Source organism: Caretta caretta, chromosome 10 (assembly GCF_965140235.1).
Source record: "Caretta caretta isolate rCarCar2 chromosome 10, rCarCar1.hap1, whole genome shotgun sequence".
In the NCBI taxonomy this organism is placed as follows: Eukaryota; Metazoa; Chordata; order Testudines; family Cheloniidae; genus Caretta; species Caretta caretta.
In genome coordinates this window covers 62610748-62633186 of record NC_134215.1, presented here as the reverse complement: position 1 = coordinate 62633186, position 22439 = coordinate 62610748, and the positions used below count along the sequence as shown (strand labels likewise).

At 40.5% G+C, this 22439-nt stretch overlaps 2 protein-coding genes across 2 annotated transcripts in view; both read left to right on the top strand.

Annotated features, from left to right (window-relative positions):
• Positions 1 to 6887, top strand: part of LEO1 (LEO1 component of Paf1/RNA polymerase II complex) — a 167757-nt gene extending 160870 nt beyond the window's left edge. The window contains exon 13 of the transcript XR_007358976.2: positions 6756 to 6887. The gene's annotated coding sequence lies outside the window, so the exon portion shown is untranslated. The remainder of the gene's footprint in view (positions 1 to 6755) is intronic.
• Positions 6888 to 7186: 299 nt separating this feature from the next.
• Positions 7187 to 20183, top strand: MAPK6 (mitogen-activated protein kinase 6). Its single transcript, XM_048868223.2, has 5 exons — positions 7187 to 7960; positions 9596 to 9740; positions 15363 to 15527; positions 16908 to 17109; positions 17942 to 20183. The coding sequence occupies exons 1-5, from the start codon at positions 7406 to 7408 to the stop codon at positions 19038 to 19040; spliced, it is 2166 nt and encodes a 721-aa protein (XP_048724180.1). The 5' UTR covers positions 7187 to 7405; the 3' UTR covers positions 19041 to 20183.
• The last annotated feature ends 2256 nt before the right edge of the window (positions 20184 to 22439 follow it).

The following is a 22439-nucleotide window of genomic DNA, read 5'->3' as shown; positions in this document are numbered from 1 at the left end:
TATATGTAATGGGGCAAAATCTGGTCCTTAGACTCTTATACAATGTACTCCTTTTATAGGAATCACATCTGTCCTGGATGATTTGATTATTATGAGCAGTTGATTCTTGCAAGCAGAGTATAGGTTAGAATAGGAATAATTTTGTCCCAGTGGTTTTGATCACTATATGCGATTGATTCTTATATCAGTGATACTTACAAATGGAGTGCACTATCCTACACTATATTTAGCAGGAAGATATCTGTTATACATGCTGCATTCTCTAATATGTATATCTGTTCAGTGTATCTGTGTCACAACTTGAAAAAGAATTAGTAGCGACAGATAGCTACATGAAAAGCAATCTTTTTTATATTTATCCTTTTATATGGAGTCCCAAGACAGGGAATTGGACTGGCTCTTCAAAATGTAGGTCTTGTATTGTATATAAGATCCAGAGCTGACTGTCTTGTGTTTAATAAATGTCATTCTTGGCAAGTTTGAACACTTATAAAAACTTCAACTTTATGTGTAAAAACATAAAAGGCACAATTGACACTGTAAATTTGTTACAGTTCGGAGAAAAACCAACTTGCGTCATCATGTGAGGTTACTTTGAGGTTGGCATGGGAAAGGCTTAATAAGAAGTTCCAGATAACTTCTTGTCTCTTCATTCTGACAGGAGCATACAATAATGACTTTAAATCCAACTTTAATCTTTTTTCCTCCCCTTCACTTCTTATGGTCCAATAAAACTATTGTGGTCTTAGTAGCAATCATAAACACTGTACTTATTAACTTGTCTGGGAAAACAGTTGTTATGCAGTGTTGCTGCTTAACCAGCCACTAGAGGAGGCAAAAGTATGATGAAAGCTGGATTCCTGAAAGAGAATATCTTGCAACTACCAGCTTTTACCCTGAGCTAATCCAAGAGGTGGTAGCAGTGAGGACATTACAGAATTTGAGCGCAGTGCTGTACTATTCAAAAAGCTATTAAGCTAGCCCTCAATGTATTTACCTTCTAGGTAGAAGATGTGTAGGTACAGAGAAAAGATAATGGGGAATTAATGATTAAGGGCAAATTTTTTAGATTTTTGTTTGCTGAAAACTTTATTATAGTCAGAATTGTGGCTCATCTTCCTCTTACTCATTGGTGTGAGCTTTGTTTAGGTGGTGAATAGAGACCTTGAGTATCTCCACCACATTATTAGAAGCCACCGTATAGTTTTTCACATTGTGGACGAGGGTGAATAAACTGACTTATAACATATTTTACACTGTTGTTGTAGCCATATTGGTCCCACGATATTAGAGAGGCAAAATGGGTGAGGTAATACCTTTTATTGGACTCGCTGCTGTTGGGGAAACGGACCTGCTTTTGAGCTTACATAATCTCCTCTTCACATCCGGGATAAGGTACCCAGGGTGTCACAGCTCTATACAAGGTTGAACAGATTGTTTAGCATAAGGAGTTAACACGCTGTAAGAGACCGTTCAAGGTGACATGGGCAGTTAACCCTCTTTGTCCTACATCTGCAGTGGTGTTATAACATGGTAGTCCAGTGAGTTAGTTCCTACAAAAGAACTGTATTAAGGCACACTAACTGCAAGACACTTTTCAAATGGTTGAATGCTTGTATATCTACTTATCTGAAGTGCTTCCGTGGCTCCCATTGCTGTTGTATCTGAATGCCTCGCAATCTTTATCTTTTATCAGTTATCCTCCCAGTACTTTATGATGTAGGGAAATTCTTCTGTTCCCATTTTACAGATGGGGAACTGAGGCCTAGAAAGTCTAGTGACTTGCCTGTGATCACAGAGGAAGTCTGTGTACTAGTGTTTAACTCTCTAGTGTTTTTCCATACTTCCTTTCTAACTAGCCCAACTTATATCTCCTTTTGTTTTCATTTTGACAGAGTTCTAATGAAAATTGGCTTAATATGTCATGCAGAGGAAGGATATTGCATGACCTGATATTAAATAAATAAAAAGCCATTTTTAATGGGATTAGGGATGAGACTTGGGGAGAGAAGGAATGGGGACTGCAACTTCCTTTTCACAAAGTTAATTCAGCTGTCTTTGCTGCTTTTTGACTTTCATTAGTGTTGTCACTTCCGTGCAAACCCTGAAATGATGATGGGAAGATAAGCAGATTTTGCTTGCTACCTCTATTTCCTAGCTAAAGGACTGACCAAGTGTCTTCTTTCCTATTCCAGTCCTTTTCAGTGAAACATATTAAAGTATGGACTCTGGACGCAGTATCAAACAGAGTTTGAGAGAGAGTCTATTGCCTGCACATAGAAAAAATCAGAACCGTGAAATGACAATGGTGTTACTTATGGGGAAAAAAGAAGACCCTAAAGAATAGAAATAATAAAATTTTAGAAGTACATATGTAGATGATGTTGAGTTAATGAAAGATTTGAATGAATTAAAGTTTCAAAAATGATCCTTCCATAACAATTTTAGAAATATTTGAAGGAAAGGTAACTCTCAGTGGGTTCAATTGGTTTGCAGGGAGTAATCTGACTGCAATTTTTCTGCTAGATTGTGTAGATGAATTGCCTGTTGACAAAATGATGTTGTCTTTGCAAATGACTGTCTGTGGATGTACGCCAGTAATAAAATAATTCTATAAGGTAAATTGAAATTGAATTAACAATCAAGGTGTTAGGAACAGCTTGATGGTAGCTGACTGTACCTTAGGCCAATTAATACTAGAATGTAACATATTTCCTACATGTAAAAGGTGTCCTCTCCATAGGAAAGGTCCTCATATATTTAGGTAATAACTTCAGTTATAAACTAAAAATGGGCTTTGGGGCACAAGAACAAGTGTTCAGAAATTTTACATACGGCAGGTCAAATTTAGTGAGTTGATTATACATATTGTTGAATGATTTCTCGGTATTCCATTCAATTTATAATGAGCCCCTAAAAAACACTTAATCTGCTTACGGTTAAGGTTGCTCAAATAAGCTTCCTCAGAACTCCCTAAAATAATTTTAAGGCTACACTCAGACACCATACAATATGTCATCAAAAAGTAGCCCACCACCCTCAAAAAATTCAACTGAATCAGTATATAAATACCTTCTTACTAGGGCTGTCAAGCGATTAAAAAAATTAATCACGCAATTTAAAAGATAATAGAATATCATTTATTTAAATATTTTTGGGTGTTTTCTACGTTTTCAAATATATTGATTTCAGTTACCACACAGAATACAAAGTGTATAGTGCTCAGTTTATATTATTTTTGATTACAAATATTTGCACTAAAACAAAACAAAAGAAATAGTATTTTGCAATTCACCTAATACAAATAATATAGTGCAAAGTTGAACTTGTTGAATTATGTACAAAAAAATAACTGCACTCAAAAACAAAACAATGTAAAACTTTAGAGCCTACAAGTCCACTCAGTCCTACTTTTTGTTCAGCCAATCACTCAGACAAACAAGTTTGGGTACATTAGAAGGAGCTAATGCTGCCCACTTCTTATTTACAATGTCACCTGAAAGTGACAACAGGTGTTTGCATGGCACTGTTGTTGCGGCATCACAAGATATTTACGTGCCAGATGCGCTAAAGATTCATATGTCCCTTCATGCTTCAACCACCATTCCAGAGGACATGCGTCCATGCCTATAATGTGTTCTGCTTGATAACGATCCAAAGCAGTGTGGACTGATGCATATTCATTTTCATCATCTGAATCGGATGACCCCAGTAGAAGGTCGATTTTCTTTTTTGGTGAGTCGGGGTCTGTAGTTTCTGCATTGGAGTGTTGCTCTTTTAAGTCTTCTGAAAGCTTGCACCACACCTCATCCCTCTCAGATTTTGGAAGGCACTTCAGATTCTTAAACCTTGGGTCGAGTGCTGTAGCTATCTTTAGAAATCTTACATTGGTACCTTCTTTGCATTTTGTCAAATTTGCAGTGAAAGTGTTCTTAAAATGAACAGCATGTGCTGGGTCATCATCCGAGACTGCCATAACATGAAATATATGGCAGAATGTGGGTAAAACAGAGCAGGAGACATACAATTCTCCCCCAAGAAGCTCAGTCAGAAATTTAATTATCACATTTTTTTAATGAGTGTCGTCATTATGGGGCATATGAATGTTTAGCATATCTGGCACGTAAATACCTTGCAACGCTGGCTACAAAAGTGCTATGCAAATACCTATTCTCACTTTCAGGCGACATTGTAAATAAGAAGCGGGCAGCATTATGTTCCATAAATGTAAACAAACTTGTTTGTCTTAGTGATTGGCTGAACATGAAGTAGGACTGAGTGGACTTGTAGGCTGTAAAGTTTTACATTGTTTTGTGGTTTTTTGAGTGTAGTTATGTAACAAAAAAAAAATCTACATTTGTAAGTTGCACTTCCATGATAAAGAGATTGCACTACAGTACTTGTATGAGGTGAATTGAAAAATAGTATTTATAATTTTTTACAGTACAAATATTTGTAATAAAATAATATAAAGTGAGCACTGGACACTTTGTGTTTTGTGTCGTAGTTGAAATCAATATATATGAAAATGTAGAAAAACATCCAGAAATATTTAATAAATTTCAATTGGTATTCTATTGTTTAACAGTGCGATTAATTGCAAATAATTTTTTTGAGTTAATCACAGGAGTTAACTGCGATTAATTGACAGCCCTACTTCTAACACATTCAGTTCAGCAGTTGTAGTGCCTTTAATGCTCAGTACTGGGTTGCCAATGATGCCGTCCACACCGGGCCCATTATGCTTGCCAGGCAAAGGCGTAATGGGAGAGTTTCGTTTGGGGGGCTATGCAAGCTCCAGGAGCTCTATAGAAGTCGGGGGGGCTACCATCCCCGGACTGTGGCCTCTTCCTCCCCAAGGCTCCTGGTGCCCACCACTTGCTCCTCTCCACTCCCTCCCCCCCTTCACTCGCCCTTAAAGCAGGAAAAAGTGATACGGCCATGTCCCCTGGCTCCCCCGTTCCAGTTCACCATATCTCTATATATGAATATCATGTCAAACAGAAATTTCAACGGCTGTAAGAGATCCAATACATTATGAGATCACAAGAAACATGAATATCATCCAATGATCACACATTCCAAAAAGGCAAATGATACAAACGAGTAAGGGATACTCCCGAGGGAATTCTGCACAAAATAAATAAATTAAATCTGTGCATGATATTTTAAAATTCTACATCTTTTATTTCTCAATAAATGTGGATGTTCCAGTATGGCAGTGGGGAACACAGGCCACTGGCTGCACTGAGGTGGGAGATCACCCTGCAGCCTGCCCCAAGCCAAGGCACAGATTCAGCAGTGAGGCTGCACCTGACCTGACACACCACAAGGGCTAGGCATGTCCCAGAAACACTCTGGGGCCCTGCCCCTCCACCCTAGGTGTGCCAAGATAGTAAGCAAGAGAGACAGTGTCTCACACGCAAGTCCAGCTCTGGCCCCCGATCCAGATGCGGGGCAAGCAAGCTCAGCCCAGCAGGAACCAAGTGCACAAGGTCTTTGTGGAGGGATCCAGTTATGGGGTGAGAGGGTTCTGTGTGGGGCAGTCTGAGTGTGGATGGCTTGGTGAGGGGTCTGGGTGCGGGGGGGATCTGTGCACAGGGGCTCGTTGCGGGGTTCTGGGTGCAGGGGGAATGGGAGTCTGCAGGGGGGTCAAGGTGAAGGTGGTTGGAGCTCAGCAGGAGGGGTCTGGGTGTGGAGGGATGGGACTCGGCAGGTAGGGTCTGGGGGGCTCAGTGATGGAGGGGGGAAGTGGGGCTCAGTGGAGTGGCGGTCCGGGTTTAGGGGAAATGGAGCTTGGTGGGATGAGGATCTGGGGTGCAGCTGGTTGGGGCTTGTCAGGGAGTGGCCTGGGTGCGGGGGTGGGGGTCAGGATGCAGGTGTAAGGGATAGGCAGGGAGTCTGGATGCTGGGGGGGTGGGCCTCAGTGGGATGGAAGTTTGGGTGCTTGGGGCTCAGCCGGGGGGGGGGGGGGGGGGGAAGGAGATGGGATTTGAGGCTTGGGAGCCTCAGTCTGAGTATCGTTGCTTTGTAGCCAGATGTGTATTGTGTAAACTTCGTAAAGCATTCCTCATTGAATGCCAAGTTTGAAGTTTCAAATAAGTTATTTATAAAAAGCCGAAGGCTCTCATTCAACTCAAGAATGGCTGAACTGGTTTTCCTTAAACTTTCCTTTAAAAATCACATTAGGCTTAGACCAGTGGTTCTCAAACTTTCTTGCACCGTGACCCACTTTGGACAACAAAAATTACTACACGACCGCAGGATGGGGGACCCACAGTTTGAGAATCCCTGGGCTAGACCATATATATAAAAATTGTATACAAACGTGATTTTTTTTCACCATTTTGAATGAGGAGCAGCAGAATATTATAATGAAATTCTTGCTACTGACCTCTCTACAACAGAAAGAAATCTCGGAGAATTGTCAAGATTTATACCATGCTTCCTTCGTTATTCAAATCTAGTAGCTCTCTTTGTCTGCATATCTAATATATTAGTGGCAACAGAGGAAAGTTATTCAGAGGCAGCAGGTTGGTGGTTAATGTCACTTCATCCTCAAAGAGCATAAAAAGTATGCATTATTTCTAGTTCTGTAATTACGGTGGTTTTCTTTTTTGAGGTTACAGGTGATGTGCTCAAATAATGACCTACAACTTGTCTGAAGCAGTCTAAAAGGGTTTTTTTGTATAGAAATGCTGACCTATTTTCTTTCTCTCTCCTTTTTTTTTTTTTTTTTTTAATTTCCCCTCCAGGTTGTCACGGAATAAAATGGATGGTAGCTTTGATTGTGATTGTGGTGAGCTGGAGCCACCTGATCATTAACAGAAGGCGTCTTTTGTAAATCAAGATCCGCCAGTTTCCTGTTTAACTAGACTGTAAACAAAGGAGGAAGAAAAGGAAGAAAAAACATAGTGCTTACCAGCACCATAGAATGACGCTGCTCAGGACCAGTCCAACACTGAATGTATCTGCACTGTGAGGAGGAGGATGTTAATAGAAGTCTATTATGTGCATATTTATTCACATTTTTGTTAAATGTTACCCAGTTGCATGGTAGAGCTGAGTGCATAGTATGTCATTTCATTTCGTTTGAGTTTCTTGTGAGTATTTTCTTTAATGTCTGCAGAGATTCTGCACCTTTCTTGAACTATGAATGCTGCAATCTTTCTATCTTATGCTCAGTTTGAGTTATAGCGTTTGTCGGCTCTAAATTTAAGGGGACACAACAGGCCTGGTTGGCTAATAATGCAATGAGAGTGTCAAAAAACCATATTGCAGTCAAAGCCAAGTTTTTCTTCTCCCTTTCTGTAAGATCTTTCCTTCAGATACCAGTGAAAGAGTGTCTAAGTATTTACAGAAGCTTGGTAGCTTAAGAGGAAAAAGAAACTTGAAGAATTTCAAAATGGCAGAAAAGTTTGAAAGTCTCATGAACATTCATGGTTTTGATCTGGGCTCTCGGTATATGGACTTGAAACCACTGGGCTGTGGTGGAAATGGCTTAGTTTTTTCTGCTGTCGATAATGACTGTGATAAAAGAGTGGCTGTCAAGAAAATTGTCCTCACAGATCCTCAGAGTGTTAAACATGCTCTACGTGAGATTAAAATTATTAGAAGACTTGACCATGATAACATTGTGAAAGTATTTGAAATTCTTGGTCCCAATGGAAGCCAGTTAACGGATGATGTGGGCTCCCTCACGGAACTGAACTGTGTTTACATTGTTCAAGAGTACATGGAGACGGATCTGGCTAACCTGTTAGAGCAGGGCCCTTTACTGGAAGAACATGCCAGGCTTTTCATGTACCAGCTGCTACGTGGGCTCAAGTATATTCACTCTGCAAATGTTCTGCACAGAGATCTCAAACCAGCTAATCTTTTCATTAATACTGAAGACTTGGTGCTGAAGATTGGCGACTTTGGTCTTGCACGGATCATGGATCCTCATTATTCCCATAAGGTTTGTGAAGAGATGGATTCACTTTTTAAAAAGTGATATCCTGATAGCCTATCCATCTTAGAATGGTCTCTCTTTGTCTAGATACTTTAATAGTATTCATCATTATAATATAAGTGCTTGATGGCAGGGTTGGTGAAAGTGGAAAATTTCTTAGGCCTGTCCTGGATTGGTAACTAACTTTCCCTCACAGTATTTTACAAAGTTGCAGCATTTGCTGTTTGGCTAAGAACACTGGCAGAGTAAGGCTATGTCTACACTGCGTACCTTTCAACAGCGCAGCTGCACCATTGTAAGTTGTGCTGTGTAGCCGCTCTGTGTAGCTGTCTCCCAGAGACTTAATATAGCCACCTCCAACAAGGGGTGGTAGCTTTGTCTCCGGGAGTGCGGCTTCCACTGATGAAGCGCTGTCCACGCTGGCGCTATTGTCCTTAAAACTTTTTTGTCATTGAGGGGGGTGGTTTTTTCACACCTCTGAGTGACAAAAATTTTGATGAAAGTGCTAGTGTAGACATAGCCTAAGTTAAAATGTCATTATCTCCATAGGTAGGCATTAATGGCTGCTAGCGTACCATGAATGTCTTGCCTTCAGCCCCAAAACATTGAGATTTTCACCTCTGATGGCTTTGTGTCTCATCAGGCCTTTTGAAAGTTCTGAGCTTGCTACTTTAGTTAACTATCTCTCCCATGGCAAGTTACAAGTAAATTAATCTAGGGTTGCAGTGTTTAAAATTTTGGCAAATGCAGTGGATGAGAGTGCTGCTTTTTAAAAAATCCTTATAAATTTAATATTTTGGGGGGCTTGTTCTGCCCTCAGATAATTTGTTTGCTTCCAAGGGGAGATTGCATGCACGTAACCAGGAAGAGAATTTAACTCTGGGTGTTTATAAAAGCAGTATTTAGATGAACAAATGCACAGTTTAGGATTTAAGAGCAACGCATAGATGTAGAATTACAGGAACTTTAGATTACTTTAAAATATCTCAAAAAGAAAAGGAGTCCTTGTGGCACCTTAGAGACTAACCAATTTATTTGAGCATAAGCTTTCATGAGCTACTCAGATAAATTGGTTAGTCTCTAAGGTGCCACAAGTACTCCTTTTCTTTTTGCGAATACAGATTAACACGGCTGTTACTCTGAAACCTTTAAAATATCTGTGCATCCCCAGTGTACAAATGTGACTACTCACTGGGCTTTAGTAGTAGTAGTGTGATCTTCCTGTTTGTTGTTTCATGTTTCAGAAGGGATTTGTTTATCTCCATTAACTTGACATTTGGAAATAAGGAACTTTTAGGAGCTATACCTAATTTGACTAATAAAATAATATCATACTGATTTATGCTAATCAAGTTGCAAGTGATTGATTAAATACAATCACCATTGTACTTAACTGTTTTAAAGATTGCTGTAAAATAGCCCTTTCAAGATCAAACTTGGAGCTCATTGCAAACAGTATTTAAACTTGTTTAGTGTGCTTATAAAATATACAGTATTGGTATGTGTGGTACACTAAATGTAACAGGTAGGATAATATATGTGGTCAAATGGTCTAATATTGTCCTTATCTCTGGAGGCTTGGATTAAAATAATTTTTTGTCTTGAGGAAATTTTACTTGCATTTTCTTTTTTCTTCCTTAGGGCCATCTTTCTGAGGGATTGGTTACTAAATGGTACAGATCACCCCGTCTCTTACTTTCTCCTAACAACTACACTAAAGCCATTGACATGTGGGCTGCAGGTTGCATCTTTGCTGAAATGCTGACTGGGAAAACTCTCTTTGCAGGTTGGTAGCGTACTGATTGTCATTCACCCAGGCACACCGGCTGCTGCTGGGGCAGTCTCGCCCCCCCCACTCCCCAGCAGCAGGAGTTTGGGGAGAGCTCAGGGCTGGGGCGTGGGGAGGTGCTTACCTGGGGGGGGGGGCTCCCCAGAAAGGTGAGAGGAACGCCCCTCCCTCAGCTCCTCCTAGCTCCACGGGCTGCCTCTGCCGGGAGGCACCACCCCCGCAGCTCCTAGCCGATGGGAGCTGCAGAACTGGGGCTTGGAGCGGAGTGGAGGCAACATGTGGAGCTTAGGAGCGGGAAGAGAGCCTGCCCCAGCCTCGCCAACCCTCTTTCTGCCTCCCTTTCCCCCGAGCACCAGTGGTGCCACTGGCCGCCGCCTCCCCCCCCCCCCCGCCCCAGCACATGTGGCGGGCGCGCACGGTCCCCCCTTCGCAGCACCTGTGGTGCCCCCTGGTATGGCCCCCCGAAGCTGCCCCCACCCCAAGTTTTAGTCAAGGGTATGTAGTAAAAGTCATGGACAGGTCTTGGGCTGTGAATGTTTGTTTACTGTCCATGACTTATACTAATAATACCCGTGACTAAAACGTAACCTTATTTATAGCCCACTTCTGGTGCTCCGTTGGTGCAGAAAGGACATTGTTTAGGGTAGGATATGTCCCTTTATGAGTTTGTGGTTGTCCCAGCAAAATTTGTAACCTCCATTAATGTTTTCAATCACATGGGATGCAAACTTTTACTTTCCCTGAGAACTACACTAACTTCTGCCGGTATAACTAACACATGTACAATGAATGAAATACAGGTCTCACAACAGTAGAAGCAAAATCCATTCAGTTCTTTGAGTTGGGAGTGTGACGACACTGTTTCCATACACTTAAAAAAAAAAAAAAAAAAAAATCGCTGCAAGGAAATTCCTAACTTCAGGCATCAATATAAAAGTTAAGATGAGAGCATTTTGCCCTTTAAAATGCCGTTGATTGGGTACCCTATCTTTGAAAATCACAAGGAACTTGAAGGTACATAGAGATCTGCCTCTCTCCAGAAGTTTGTCCTGGAATTAGTAGATGTATGAAATCTTCCAGTGAGCACTGAGAAGTGTCTTTTCGTACTGAAGAGTACTGAAGTGTCTCTTAGTATCAAAATGTTTAATACTCTAAAAATAGAAATATAATGTGCTTCTAGCTTATTGAGAATGATTGATTGAAAGAAATGTTAGATGGCTCTGATGGAAAGAATGCTAGTCAGTAACAAAAAGTCCTGAAATTTGGTGCTATGGGTGCATTGATTCAGTTCTAATGTAGCACAAACATAGAATCTCCTTATATTAAAAATGTAATCTAAAAATACTTTAGTAGCAATGTTACATTACTAGCATTTAGATTACATTTTTAATATACATTGATCCTAGGATTATGCTCTTGCCCTTTCCTATGTCAGAATTATTATATAAATAAAAGCATAAAGCCGTGTATTGTCTTGATGTCTTTCATAATGGTAGCTTAATTTTACATCTTGTTTGTTCAATTTTTCTTGAAAAATGAAAGGACAAACCATCTATATTTGTAGTTTCAATTTCCGCCTTAACCTGGCCTCAAAACACTTACCACCTATGGATTATAAACGGCCTCCACTTCACTTTATCTGTCCACCTTAACTTATTTACATCTTCCCTATGGGCCGCAAACCACTTCTTGCCTCCATCCACATTCTACGTACTGACCATCGCATATGGGCCAAACGACTCTACTTCGCTTCAGAACACCCTACCTCTTCCCCACTCCTCTTGGCTAGATGACAGTGTCTTGCATTTTGGCTTTTGTATCATGCTTTCCTCCTCCAGTATCTCACTATGGACTGGCAAGCTCAATCTACTCTACCCTTCATAGAGGGGTTTTCCAGCTGCTCACTTCTGTTTTGCCCTCTAGACATGGGTTGGAGATCATGCCCTCCCATTACAGACAGATTCACTATTACATTCTCTGCTACGCTCATAGACTGAGACTTGTTCTTTATCTTGGCCTGATTTGATTTTAAATATCAAGATTGAGTATTAATCCAGACGTTTATTTTATTATGTGAAAAGAGTGGGCTAAAAAAAGTACTTACAAAGCAGCCAAGCTTTAATCTCTCTCTTAAATGCTACAGTACAGCTTAATTTTGTGTGTTAAAGGCATGGTAGCTACAGCAATGTATCTTACAGGGAAAGTGAGTTAGGCTGGGCTGTTGACAAGGATATGTGTGGATAGTTGTATAAGGAGACTTGCTTCGTGAGGATGCTTTGAAGCTCATATTTAATAGGAGTTTGACAGAAGTACTTGCAGAGCTCTTTCACGTTTGCTAGGTATAACAAAAAAATATAGGATGCACTTATGTTGGTGATGTACAGAGTTCGGTGCATTAAGGAGAGCTTAATGCTGTTGTCTGTTTGTGCTCTGCTAAAAGGTGGTTTCCTAGAAAAGCCAATGACTTCTAATGGCAAAATGTCACTGTAGCTGGAAAGAAGAGTGTGTGCTGTATAGTATTGTAAAATACATCTTATGAAATTGCTTGTGCTGTGAGGGCTTATGCAGTTTTTCTCTCTCTAATACAGAAATGTCCAAACTAAAACCACTACAAGACGAACTTCCAAAAGTGCTTAGTACCCACAATTGGGGCCACATTTTTGAGAGCTAATTGTTCTCAACGGAAAATTGTTGGCAGCTGAGCACTTTTGACGGTTTGGTCACTTCATTTAGGTGTCTGAAGGGGAAGCAGCTGAGCTCGCTTGAAAATCTGGCCCTAATTGCTTGGTAAAGACTTTTCTTTCTAACTCTATGCAGTTTTGTCAACAGGTGTAGGATTCTTGTATCTAATGCATCCTGTGGCCACAGGCTATACAAATGCATATTTGAGTGTCTCTTGTTTTGCCACCAAGTAGGATACTTGTACATCCTTTCTTCATGTGTGGTGTCAGTTTAAAAAAAATTGAGTAAATCACAAGAAGGTAGAGTTGTAAGCCTGTATATCTGGAAACATACAGTATCCATCATCCAGACTTTTAAGTTGTGATTCAGCCCTCATAGGGAAAATCCCAAGTTCAGCATGTCTGTTTACATGTGATATCAGGTAAAGAAGCAACTAGAAAAAACTCCTACTAAATCCTTGCTCGGGAAGCTAATTTAGTATCATCTTAGCTTCCTGAATAAGAGAGAGGTAAACTTTTAATGTCTTTAGATAGGTGGGAGGAGGGGAAAAGAGAGGTATTTAACATGTTAATATCAAGACATATATTAATTGACTTTTCTGATTGGAACACTGTTCTTTTGAGGTTTATAATGTTCGTTGCCTGTCTGTGCTTTCAAGTTATCCTCAGAATCCTGCTTATTGGAATGCAACTTCAATGAAAGAGGAAATAGTAGACCCCAGAATACTTGGGGCTTGGGGAAAAAAGTTGATTATAACTATAAAGGAATTTTTAGAAGGCATTTTAAGAGTAGTATAAAATACAGAAGTAATATATTTTTAATAGCAGTTACACATTCACATTTCCAAGCAAATATTTAAACAATAAGTAGTTCATCTTGAATGAGAAAAGAGAAGATATTTTAAATTTTCTTAAGCAGATTCTTAAATAGACTGAGAGAGAGAAACTAAAGCAGCTGCTACTCGTCAGCCCAGGCAAGTGAGGTACAGCCTAACCGAAGAATTCAGAAACTAATTTCCAAAAGCTACGTTTTTTGTATATATACAAATTTAAGGACAGTTAAGCATGTATATATTTAAATAAGCTAACGCAACTCCACAAGAAGTGCTTGTGATTTGATTTCAATAAATCTGTCACTTCAGTCTCCCCCTCCCCCCAATCTCCATAGTGAAATGCAATGCCAGAAACCGTAAATATGGGTGGGGCTCAAATTTTGGTTTAGGTAACTGTGCTTCAGGAAGCTGCCTTGTTACCATGGGAACTTACCATGCCCAAGAGTCATTTTGTGAAGATGTTGCTGTGGTAACCACAGCTCGGTGAGGCTGCAGCAGTTACGACCAGTTCTAACAGTGGGGCTGCAATGGGCTCCCTCCCAGCACTGACAGTGGGACTAGCTCCCTGCATGGTCAAGGGACCCTCGACATCATGGCACAACATGCAGGGTGGCTGCTGCAGTCATCCCACCTCAGTGTAGCAAGACCCCTAGCCAAGATTGCAAGGAGGAGGACAAGTCTGCAACCACAGGGCAGGCCACCCCACTGTTGAACAGTTCCTGGTTGGGGTCAGCTCCCGTTGCCACACTCCTGGTTGACGAGTGAGGCCATCACAGCAAAGCTGCAGGGAGTACCCTGCACTGCTGCAGAGCCAGTGACACCCAATTCCTGAAGGGGCAAGGTGCAGAGAAAGCTGCGGCCCTTTCATGGGAGAACAGAGGTCCCCGACTGGGATTATTAGGATGAGTCCCTTGCAGCAGGGGAGGCCACCCTGCTGCTGATTGGTTCCTGTTGGGGTTCTCCTCCTCCTTGCAGTCCTGGTCAGCAGTCTTGTGCCTAAAGGGATCAGGTGTCAACGGCACTGCATCAGTGCAGGGTGTCCTCTGCAGATCTGCTCGCTCGCTCATCAGCTGGGAGTGTGTGGGGGCTGTCCTGCATAGGAGCCATTCAGCAATGGGGCAGCCTCCCTTACAGCATGGGTCTTGCAGTCCTGGGTGGGAGTGTCTGATCTGTCCTGCTAGGACCTGCTTGCCCACACCCATGACAACAGAAGGCTCCCTGCAAAGCCAGGGTGTAGCTGACACCTGACCCAAAGTATGAAGGTGCAAGGGGCAGGAGGGAAGCTACAGTCAGTCCTGGCAGGGCAGAGCAGAGATCCTGGCCAGGACCGTGAGGAGGATGAGTCCCTGGGCCTGGCCGCAGGGAGGCCACCCCACCACTGAATGGTTCCTGCTAGGGGCTTATTGTCATCGTCCTCACAGTCATGGCCAGCTGATCAATGGAAAAGCTCCCTTCTAATTTAGTAAGTGTTTTGTGTTTAATGCATCTCTTTATGCCTGCTGTCCCATATTTATAGTCTTGGTTTTTGAATAGTCTTCTTAAAGGAAGTGTTGCATGGTTGCCTTTTTAATATGCATAAGTACACTTCATTAAGTATTTTAAATGTTAATACTGCACTTCAAAAATAAAATACAATATTCGTACAAATTTTACGTGGAACACTTTTTTTTAATCAACTGATATTGATATGTTGTAATAGTATTCCTAACATTACTGCAAGATTTCAGATCCGAATTGTACTGCAAAGGGATCAATTGATGGGTCTGTGAATTACGTTAAAGTAAATAAAAGTGAGATGAATTGTCACTGTTCTAGAGGAGCATGGAACCTAAAGTGTTCCAGATATTGAATGAACTATTGAGTAAGCAAAATGGAACAGCTGGAGGGGGCAGGATATTAGCAAAAGACAAGTGGTGAGACCTATTCTTGGAGTTCGATGTACAGAAATTTAAGACCCTGTAAGGCATAATATGCTAACATCTAGCCATACTACACTAATTCCTTCTAAGTGTACTAAACTACTTTTGAGCTCATGTGTTTGTCAGAAATTAAAGAAAGTTGTTTGGAACATAACTGACTTTTTGTCTTGTCTGCTTAACATTTAGGTGCACATGAACTTGAACAGATGCAGCTGATTTTAGAGTCAATTCCTGTTGTGCATGAGGAGGACCGTCAGGAGCTTCTCAGTGTAATCCCAGTTTACATTAGAAATGATATGACTGAGCCGCACAAACCTTTAACACAGCTGCTTCCAGGCATCAGTCCTGAAGGTAAGTGATTCTGAAAAAAATCTAATTTTAGTCCCTGTAAATTAAAAATTTTAAAAATCATAGCAGACAACTTTACAGTGAATGTTTTTGGCACCAACTTGGTTATGTACTAAGCATGTTTTCGTGGATGGCAGGATTGATACTATATATGATGTCACATGTTTTGACTCTTGGTCATTCTCCAGAATAGGAACTTTATGGAGGCAGTTGTTTCCAGTCCTTGTGAGAAATGGAGAATCTTGTATCACTTGGTCAGTCCTAGAGGAATGTTACATGGCTTTCTTTGCAGGGAGCCGAAGAAAGGGGGCATCTCTGTGACAATTCAAATAATGCAGAGGTGGGGAGAGGGTTATTGAGACGTTAGTCTTCTAAAGGCATGTGAATGATGTAATTGGTTCAGGAGTATACAGTAATTGTTCTGAAAACATTTTAGGCACTATTTTGTCAAAATTGAAAAGTTTTGGTTCAAGTATTCCTGCTTGAACAAAACATTTTGAATCTTTTTTTGACCATTCCTGAGTAGGTCAGTGGCACTTGCTAACTTGGTTTAGACCATGCTAACTCGACTAACTTACAACTAATAAGAAATTCTCTTTTTAAAATCACCACTTACTGCTGTATTCTGCCTTTCCAGATGTATAGTTAGTCAATGTTCCCTCTAATTTTTTACATCTATGTGTGGAATGAATTTTATGTGCACCAATATGGAGGTGATGTGTGGTGGGGGTGGGACCAAGGGGTTTGGCGTGTGGGAGGGGTCTCAGGGCTGGGGCAGAGGGTTGGAGTGGGGGGGGTGAGGGCTCTCGGTGGGGGTGTGGGCTCTGGGTGTATCTGGGGATGAGGGGTTTGGGGTACAGGAGATGGCTCAGGCCTGGGACACAGGGTTGGGGTGCTGGGGATGTGAGCTCTGTGGTGGGGCTCGGGATGATGAGGTTGGGGTGCAGGCTGCCCTGGGGCTGCGGTGGGGAGAGAGGACAGACTTCCCCCGCCCTCTCTTGCAGCAGCAGGCCGAGGGAGAGGCGTCTCTCCCCAGCTGTGGCAGCTCCGGGGCTGGGGCCAGGCGAGAGATGCCTCTCCCCGGCCACAGCAGCTCTGGACCTGTACTGGAGCTGGGGGAGAGGTGCCTCTCCCTGCCTGTGCAGCCCTTGAGGGGATTTAGGTTACAGTATGGATTTTTGTCCAGATTGATTTTATCACCTGGTTGCTTTTGTCTTAAAATCATTCTGTACCTTTAAGTCTCAATGTTTTCAGCAGTCTTTGACATAGACCTACACATGTAAAATAAAGCACTGGGTTTATAATCCCCAAGTGTAATTGTTTCAGGAATAAAGATTTTCAGCTTCTAATTACTGATCACTGTTGTGGTTTTACTGTCTACAGCACTGGACTTCCTGGAGCAAATTTTGACATTTAGTCCCATGGATCGATTGACAGCAGAAGAAGCTTTGTCCCATCCTTATATGAGCATTTACTCCTTTCCAACGGATGAGCCCATTTCAAGTCATCCTTTTCACATTGAAGATGAGGTTGATGATATTCTGCTCATGGATGAAAGTCACAGCCATATTTATAATTGGGAAAGGTAAATTTATTCCAAATGATGTTTAGATATTAATGAATTGTCTTGTGCTTCTGAATCATGACATCTTCCTTAAATCTAAAGTAAGAGGCTATATTTGAGATGCTATGAACATATCACTTAAAGAGCAGTAGAACTCTGCAGAAAGCAGGGATAAGTATTCCCATGGTGAGAAGTTTTTTCCTCCTCCTTCCCGCTTCACCTTCCCAGGAACCCCAATTGCATTTTAATTGATTTTTCTAAATTAACTTGAGGATAAGAATTTTCCCACAGCTTGTCTCTGTAATTAGTTTTTATGCGCTTTATAATTGTCCGCTGCAATACAAAGCACAACAAAGACTGACTTGGATATCGTGATGTATGTCTATTTTTCAGTCTGCTAGGCTTTTAAGATTAATTTTTTTTAACTTTCTTCAATAAGACAAATTGGTCAGGAATGCAAATTTTCCATATTCTGCATTCAGTAAATACACTAGTAAAGGCATAGAATTGCAATCGTCATATTTAAAAATATCTTTACTTAAAATAGCATTTCTGATAGAAGAATATTTTGGGGGTGGGGGGATTCTTAATTTGGGTTAAATCTCATATTTTAGTGATTTATATTCTGGTATTTAAAATGATTAAAGACATGCATGTATAAATTACCATATTCAGGATGCATTTAAAAATCTAAAATACAGATACAGCCCAGTTCAGTTAAGAAAATAACTTGCATATGTTGAATTGTAAATGGTCTAGCGGTATTCCTAGCCCTTGCTCATTTTGTCTGGGATAATTTGTAATCAAGAAGGTTTATTTTCATTCACTAACTCTAGGAAATTAATGATTACAGATACCATGAAAGTCAGTTTTCAGATCATGACTGGCCTATTCATAATAACTTTGAAGCTGATGAAGTTCAGCGTGATCCAAGGGCTCTTTCTGATGTCACTGATGAGGAAGAAGTGCAAGTAGATCCTCGCAAATATTTGGATGGAGATCGTGAAAAGTATCTGGAGGATCCTGCTTTTGACACGCACTTCTCTACTGAGCCTTGCTGGCAATATCCTGATCACCATGAAAACAAGTACTGTGATCTGGAATGTAGCCACACTTGTAATTACAAAATGAGGTCATCTTCATACCTAGATAACTTAGTTTGGCGAGATAGTGAAGTTAACCATTACTATGAGCCCAAGCTTATTATAGATCTTTCTAACTGGAAGGAGCAGAGTAAAGAGAAGTCTGATAAGAAAGGCAAGTCAAAATGTGAAAGGAATGGATTGGTGAAAGCTCAGATAGCTCTTGAGGAAGCATCACAGCAGCTTGTTGAAAAAGAAAGGGAGAAGAATCAAGGGTTTGACTTTGATTCATTTATAGCAGGAACCATTCAACTTAGTTTACAACATGAGTCTACTGATGTTGATAAATTAAATGACTTGAATAGCTCAGTGTCCCAACTGGAATTGAAAGCCTTAATATCAAAGTCAGTAAGCAGAGAGAAACAGGAAAAAGGAATGGCCAATTTGGCACAGTTGGAAGCTCTGTACCAAACTTCTTGGGATAGCCAGTTTGTAAGTGGAGGGGAGGAGTGCTTCCTCATAGACCAGTTTTGTTGTGAAGTCAGGAAGGATGAACAAATTGAGAAAGAAAATACTTACACCAGTTATTTGGACAAGTTCTTTAGTAAGAAAGAAGATACAGAAATGCTAGAAACTGAGCCAGTAGAAGATGGAAAGCTTGGGGAGAAGGAAAGAGAAGAGAGCTTTCTTAGTAACAGTGGGGAGTTTCTCTTTAACAAGCAGTTAGAGGCTATAGGTATCCCTCAGTTTCACAGTCCTGTTGGTTCACCACTTAAATCAATTCAGGCCACATTAACACCTTCTGCTATGAAATCATCTCCCCAAATTCCCCATAAAACATACAGCAGCATTCTGAAACATCTAAACTAAAACACTCAGCAGACATTTTTTTGTATTCTTCATGAGATGTTTGTCTTTTTTTTTATTATTACTAGTGTAAGTAATTTTTTTACTTGAATCAGATGGTGTAATTTTGGTATGGATTTCATTAGCGTTCTGTTTACCATCATTTTTACAATCCCAGAATTACTTTCTATACATGAGTTAGTTTTTTGTTTTTAAACTGGCATGTCGTTTGCACACAAAATTAAAGAATAGAGCAGAATAATGCAAAATGTAGGAGGAAACAGAAAAAAATGCACTAAACCAAGTAAAAACATTCTGTCAGTAAAACAGTTGTCCATGTTTTGCAGAAAAAAGAATCTTGCCTTGAAATTTACACAGTGAGACTGTACATAATTGCATGAAAATATCTATTTTTTCCCTGAAACATTTTTTCATTCGTGTATTAGTTTTTCATACTGTATACATTTCTTAGACACATGATACCAGCAGCAACTGAAAATGAATGCAGAATTTGGTACGCATGTGTTATCTACCTCAAGGTAACAGCAGTATGTGGCAAAACATTAACCACCCATAGTGCTTCTCATATGCACTTCTCTTTAGCCAGCATTATTATAGTAGCTATTTTTCCTGAAAAATCATTCAATATTTATAAATGTTCTGGTATGCATTCTTTATAGTGAAGTGTTAATATGTGGCACTTTTATTTATTTTAACAAATAAATATGTTTTCTGTAATTACAGAACGTCAACTTAAGTTTTGAAGTTACTTGGCAGATAAGGTTTTTGTTTAGCACTATGGTTTATTGCCTACATAGCTGAATATATAATAACATTGGCTTATTCTGAGGCTGTCCAATACATTTTTTTTTTAAAGTTTTCATTTCACGTAAAGCACTCACTGTGTATAGGAATTTGTAATGTGGAGGTGCTTGATCTCTCTACAAAAATTAGGAATTGCTTTATCATAAAATGCTCCTAGAAGTCTTAATTGTGTTCATTTTAAAAAAAAATTTGTAATGTTAGTTGTCTGCATGGAAATAATTAAGGTACATTATTATTGTAGGTTAAAAGTTATATATGGTGAGACATTTTGCTTTTACTGTATGTTTTTACTGAATAATTCCCACCCCCAAAACAAGCATGAATAAAATTAGGTTAAATGTAGCGTGTAGCATCTCGGTCTTCTGGAAATTTGTTTTACCTTTTTTTTTTTGGTTGTTTTTTGTTTTTTTGGGATACTGTATTATTGGCTCCCCTCTTTAAAGAAAGACAAATAAAACATGGCCAGCAAAAAATGACTCTTGTTTCACTACTTGTACAATGAAAATTACCTGCTGCATTGTAACTTAGGTAGATGTCACCATTTATATTGTGGCCCGTGTGCCTGCCCCCAGTTTTAAATGGTTTCTGTTGCACACTCAGCCTGTGATGACTTGAGTGTTGCCCACATACAAAACAAAACTTAACTTGGTAGTGGAAACAAGTCCTAGGTGGTATATTCCTGGAACTCCTACTGTAGCAGTATCCTGTAATATTAAATGTATGAAGGTCACAAATGTGATGTACTGAGACTATAATGTTTGGAGGCAGGTGAGCAGTAGCTTCTGTAATCCAATTGATGAAAATTCAGTTATTGTGGGTGAAGATCTTTAATTTATAAATAAGCATTACTGCTTTCATTGGCAGCATACAGCGGCAAAACAGCATGGTTATGTGCGTAATGTTCCAAGAGTACCAGCAAATTTTCAAGGTACCCTTTCTCTTTTGGCCACTGCTTGGAGCCCTGCTTATACAGGATCAGATTATGCCCTCCTGTTCCACATACGTAAATAGGTCACGTGGTGGGGAAGGAAGGGGCTCCTCATGTCCTGCCCTATCACCACAGGTGTCTATCCTGTTCTCCCTGAGGTGCACAATATGCCACAAGGCACAGGGAAGAAATTAAGCCAGGTCTGCCCCACATGCATGGGACAGCAAAATTGGCTAGATTGACTAGAGTATGCAGCCTGAAAGCTAGTCCTACCTGCAGTTCTGGCATGATGTACCCTCAACATGGCACAAATGAGGCCATTGTTTTACAAATTGTTAGGCGCTAGGCATCTAGCCCTTTTGTAACTGCATGTCAAATAGGCAACACTTTATAATGTGTATGTGGCGAGAACTAACATGGGGTTGATGCTGTAGCCTTAGCCATTCTCCCAAATATTTCCACCCTTCTCCTGTAGAGGGTTGTCCAGTCCCATCTGCAGAGCTCTTCAAATGATGGAGCAACAAGCTGAACATGGCAGACAAATGGCCATTTGGGGCTAGCAAGTGTAAAGTGTTTTAGCAAAGACAAATTGTGTCCTGAGTTCAAACTGTCATCTTGGTGTGCTGGACCCTTGTATGACCTCTTTTTGCTTAGGATGGAGAGTGGGAGGAGGAGACTTTGAAATGAACTATGGTAAGTAGTCATTCTGAAATTGGATGAGAAGAGTGGGTGTGAAATGATTAGAAATTGCTAACCAAATTCAGTCAGAAGCCCATTACTCTGTCAGTGTGGGCTGATTCTCCACTGCCTCACATCGTAACGTGAGTGTAAAAATACTACCACCTCAGAATGTGAGCGTTTTACACCCATAAGTAAGACACTCTGTGGAGAATCTGATGCCAAGTCTAAATCGAGTATGGTATTTCATTGCTGTAGACCTCCAGGAGTTCTGTGTAGAAAAGAGTGCTTTATGGACATGTCTGGTTTATTTTGGTGGAAAGTAGTAGTCTGAGAAAGGCCTGGTTCTGTGATCACCTGGAGTGTCCAGCTGCTCTACGCTCTTGCTGAGAGGCCCATGCAGTGGCTTAGTCAGCAGAACAAATCCTCTTAGAGCAGATAATTAAAGGAGGTGGAAATGCATTAAAAGTAAGAGGCAAAGTTAAGTCTATTGCTAATAGCTGACAACAGGCTGGTCAGGTCTTTGGTCCTTCCTTGCCAGCCTGTTTTGGGAGAACAAAGGGTACTTATATAGGTCTGAGACTCTTTCATGCTGGATGAAAGATTGCTTTTGCCCTGGATTTCACTAAGGCTCATCACCAAAGCAAAAATAAAAATGCCAGTTAAATTAGTAGTTCTTCAGCTGTGATCTGGCAGCTGGATCTTTTTTAAAAACGAACTATAGAGTTAAAAATAAGCCAGATGAAGGCTCCTCTGGTAAATGCCAAGGTGCTTGCCAACTCAAATAAATTATTTTGTTTCATTTAAGAGAAAGCAGATCAATGAAAAGAAATGCTAATAATTTAAGTTTTTCCAACTTCTGCGTGGTTTTCTGGGTTTCTCTGTTTAAAAAAAATTTGAATATGATTATAAGTGAGATAATGCTGACCACAGCTTAATAATATCGACCAGGACAAAGTGTGTTGAGCATTCTGCAGTTAGCTGGCACTGAG

Bases quoted from the DNA above. Each gene is read 5' to 3' on its own strand.
- MAPK6 (XM_048868223.2), top strand. From the start codon at position 7,406: ATGGCAGAAAAGTTTGAAAGTCTCATGAACATTCATGGTTTTGATCTG. The intron at 15,528-16,907 runs GTAAGTGATTCT...TACTGTCTACAG, and splicing joins TCCAGGCATCAGTCCTGAAG to CACTGGACTTCCTGGAGCAA. The intron at 17,110-17,941 runs GTAAATTTATTC...TAATGATTACAG, and splicing joins CATATTTATAATTGGGAAAG to ATACCATGAAAGTCAGTTTT.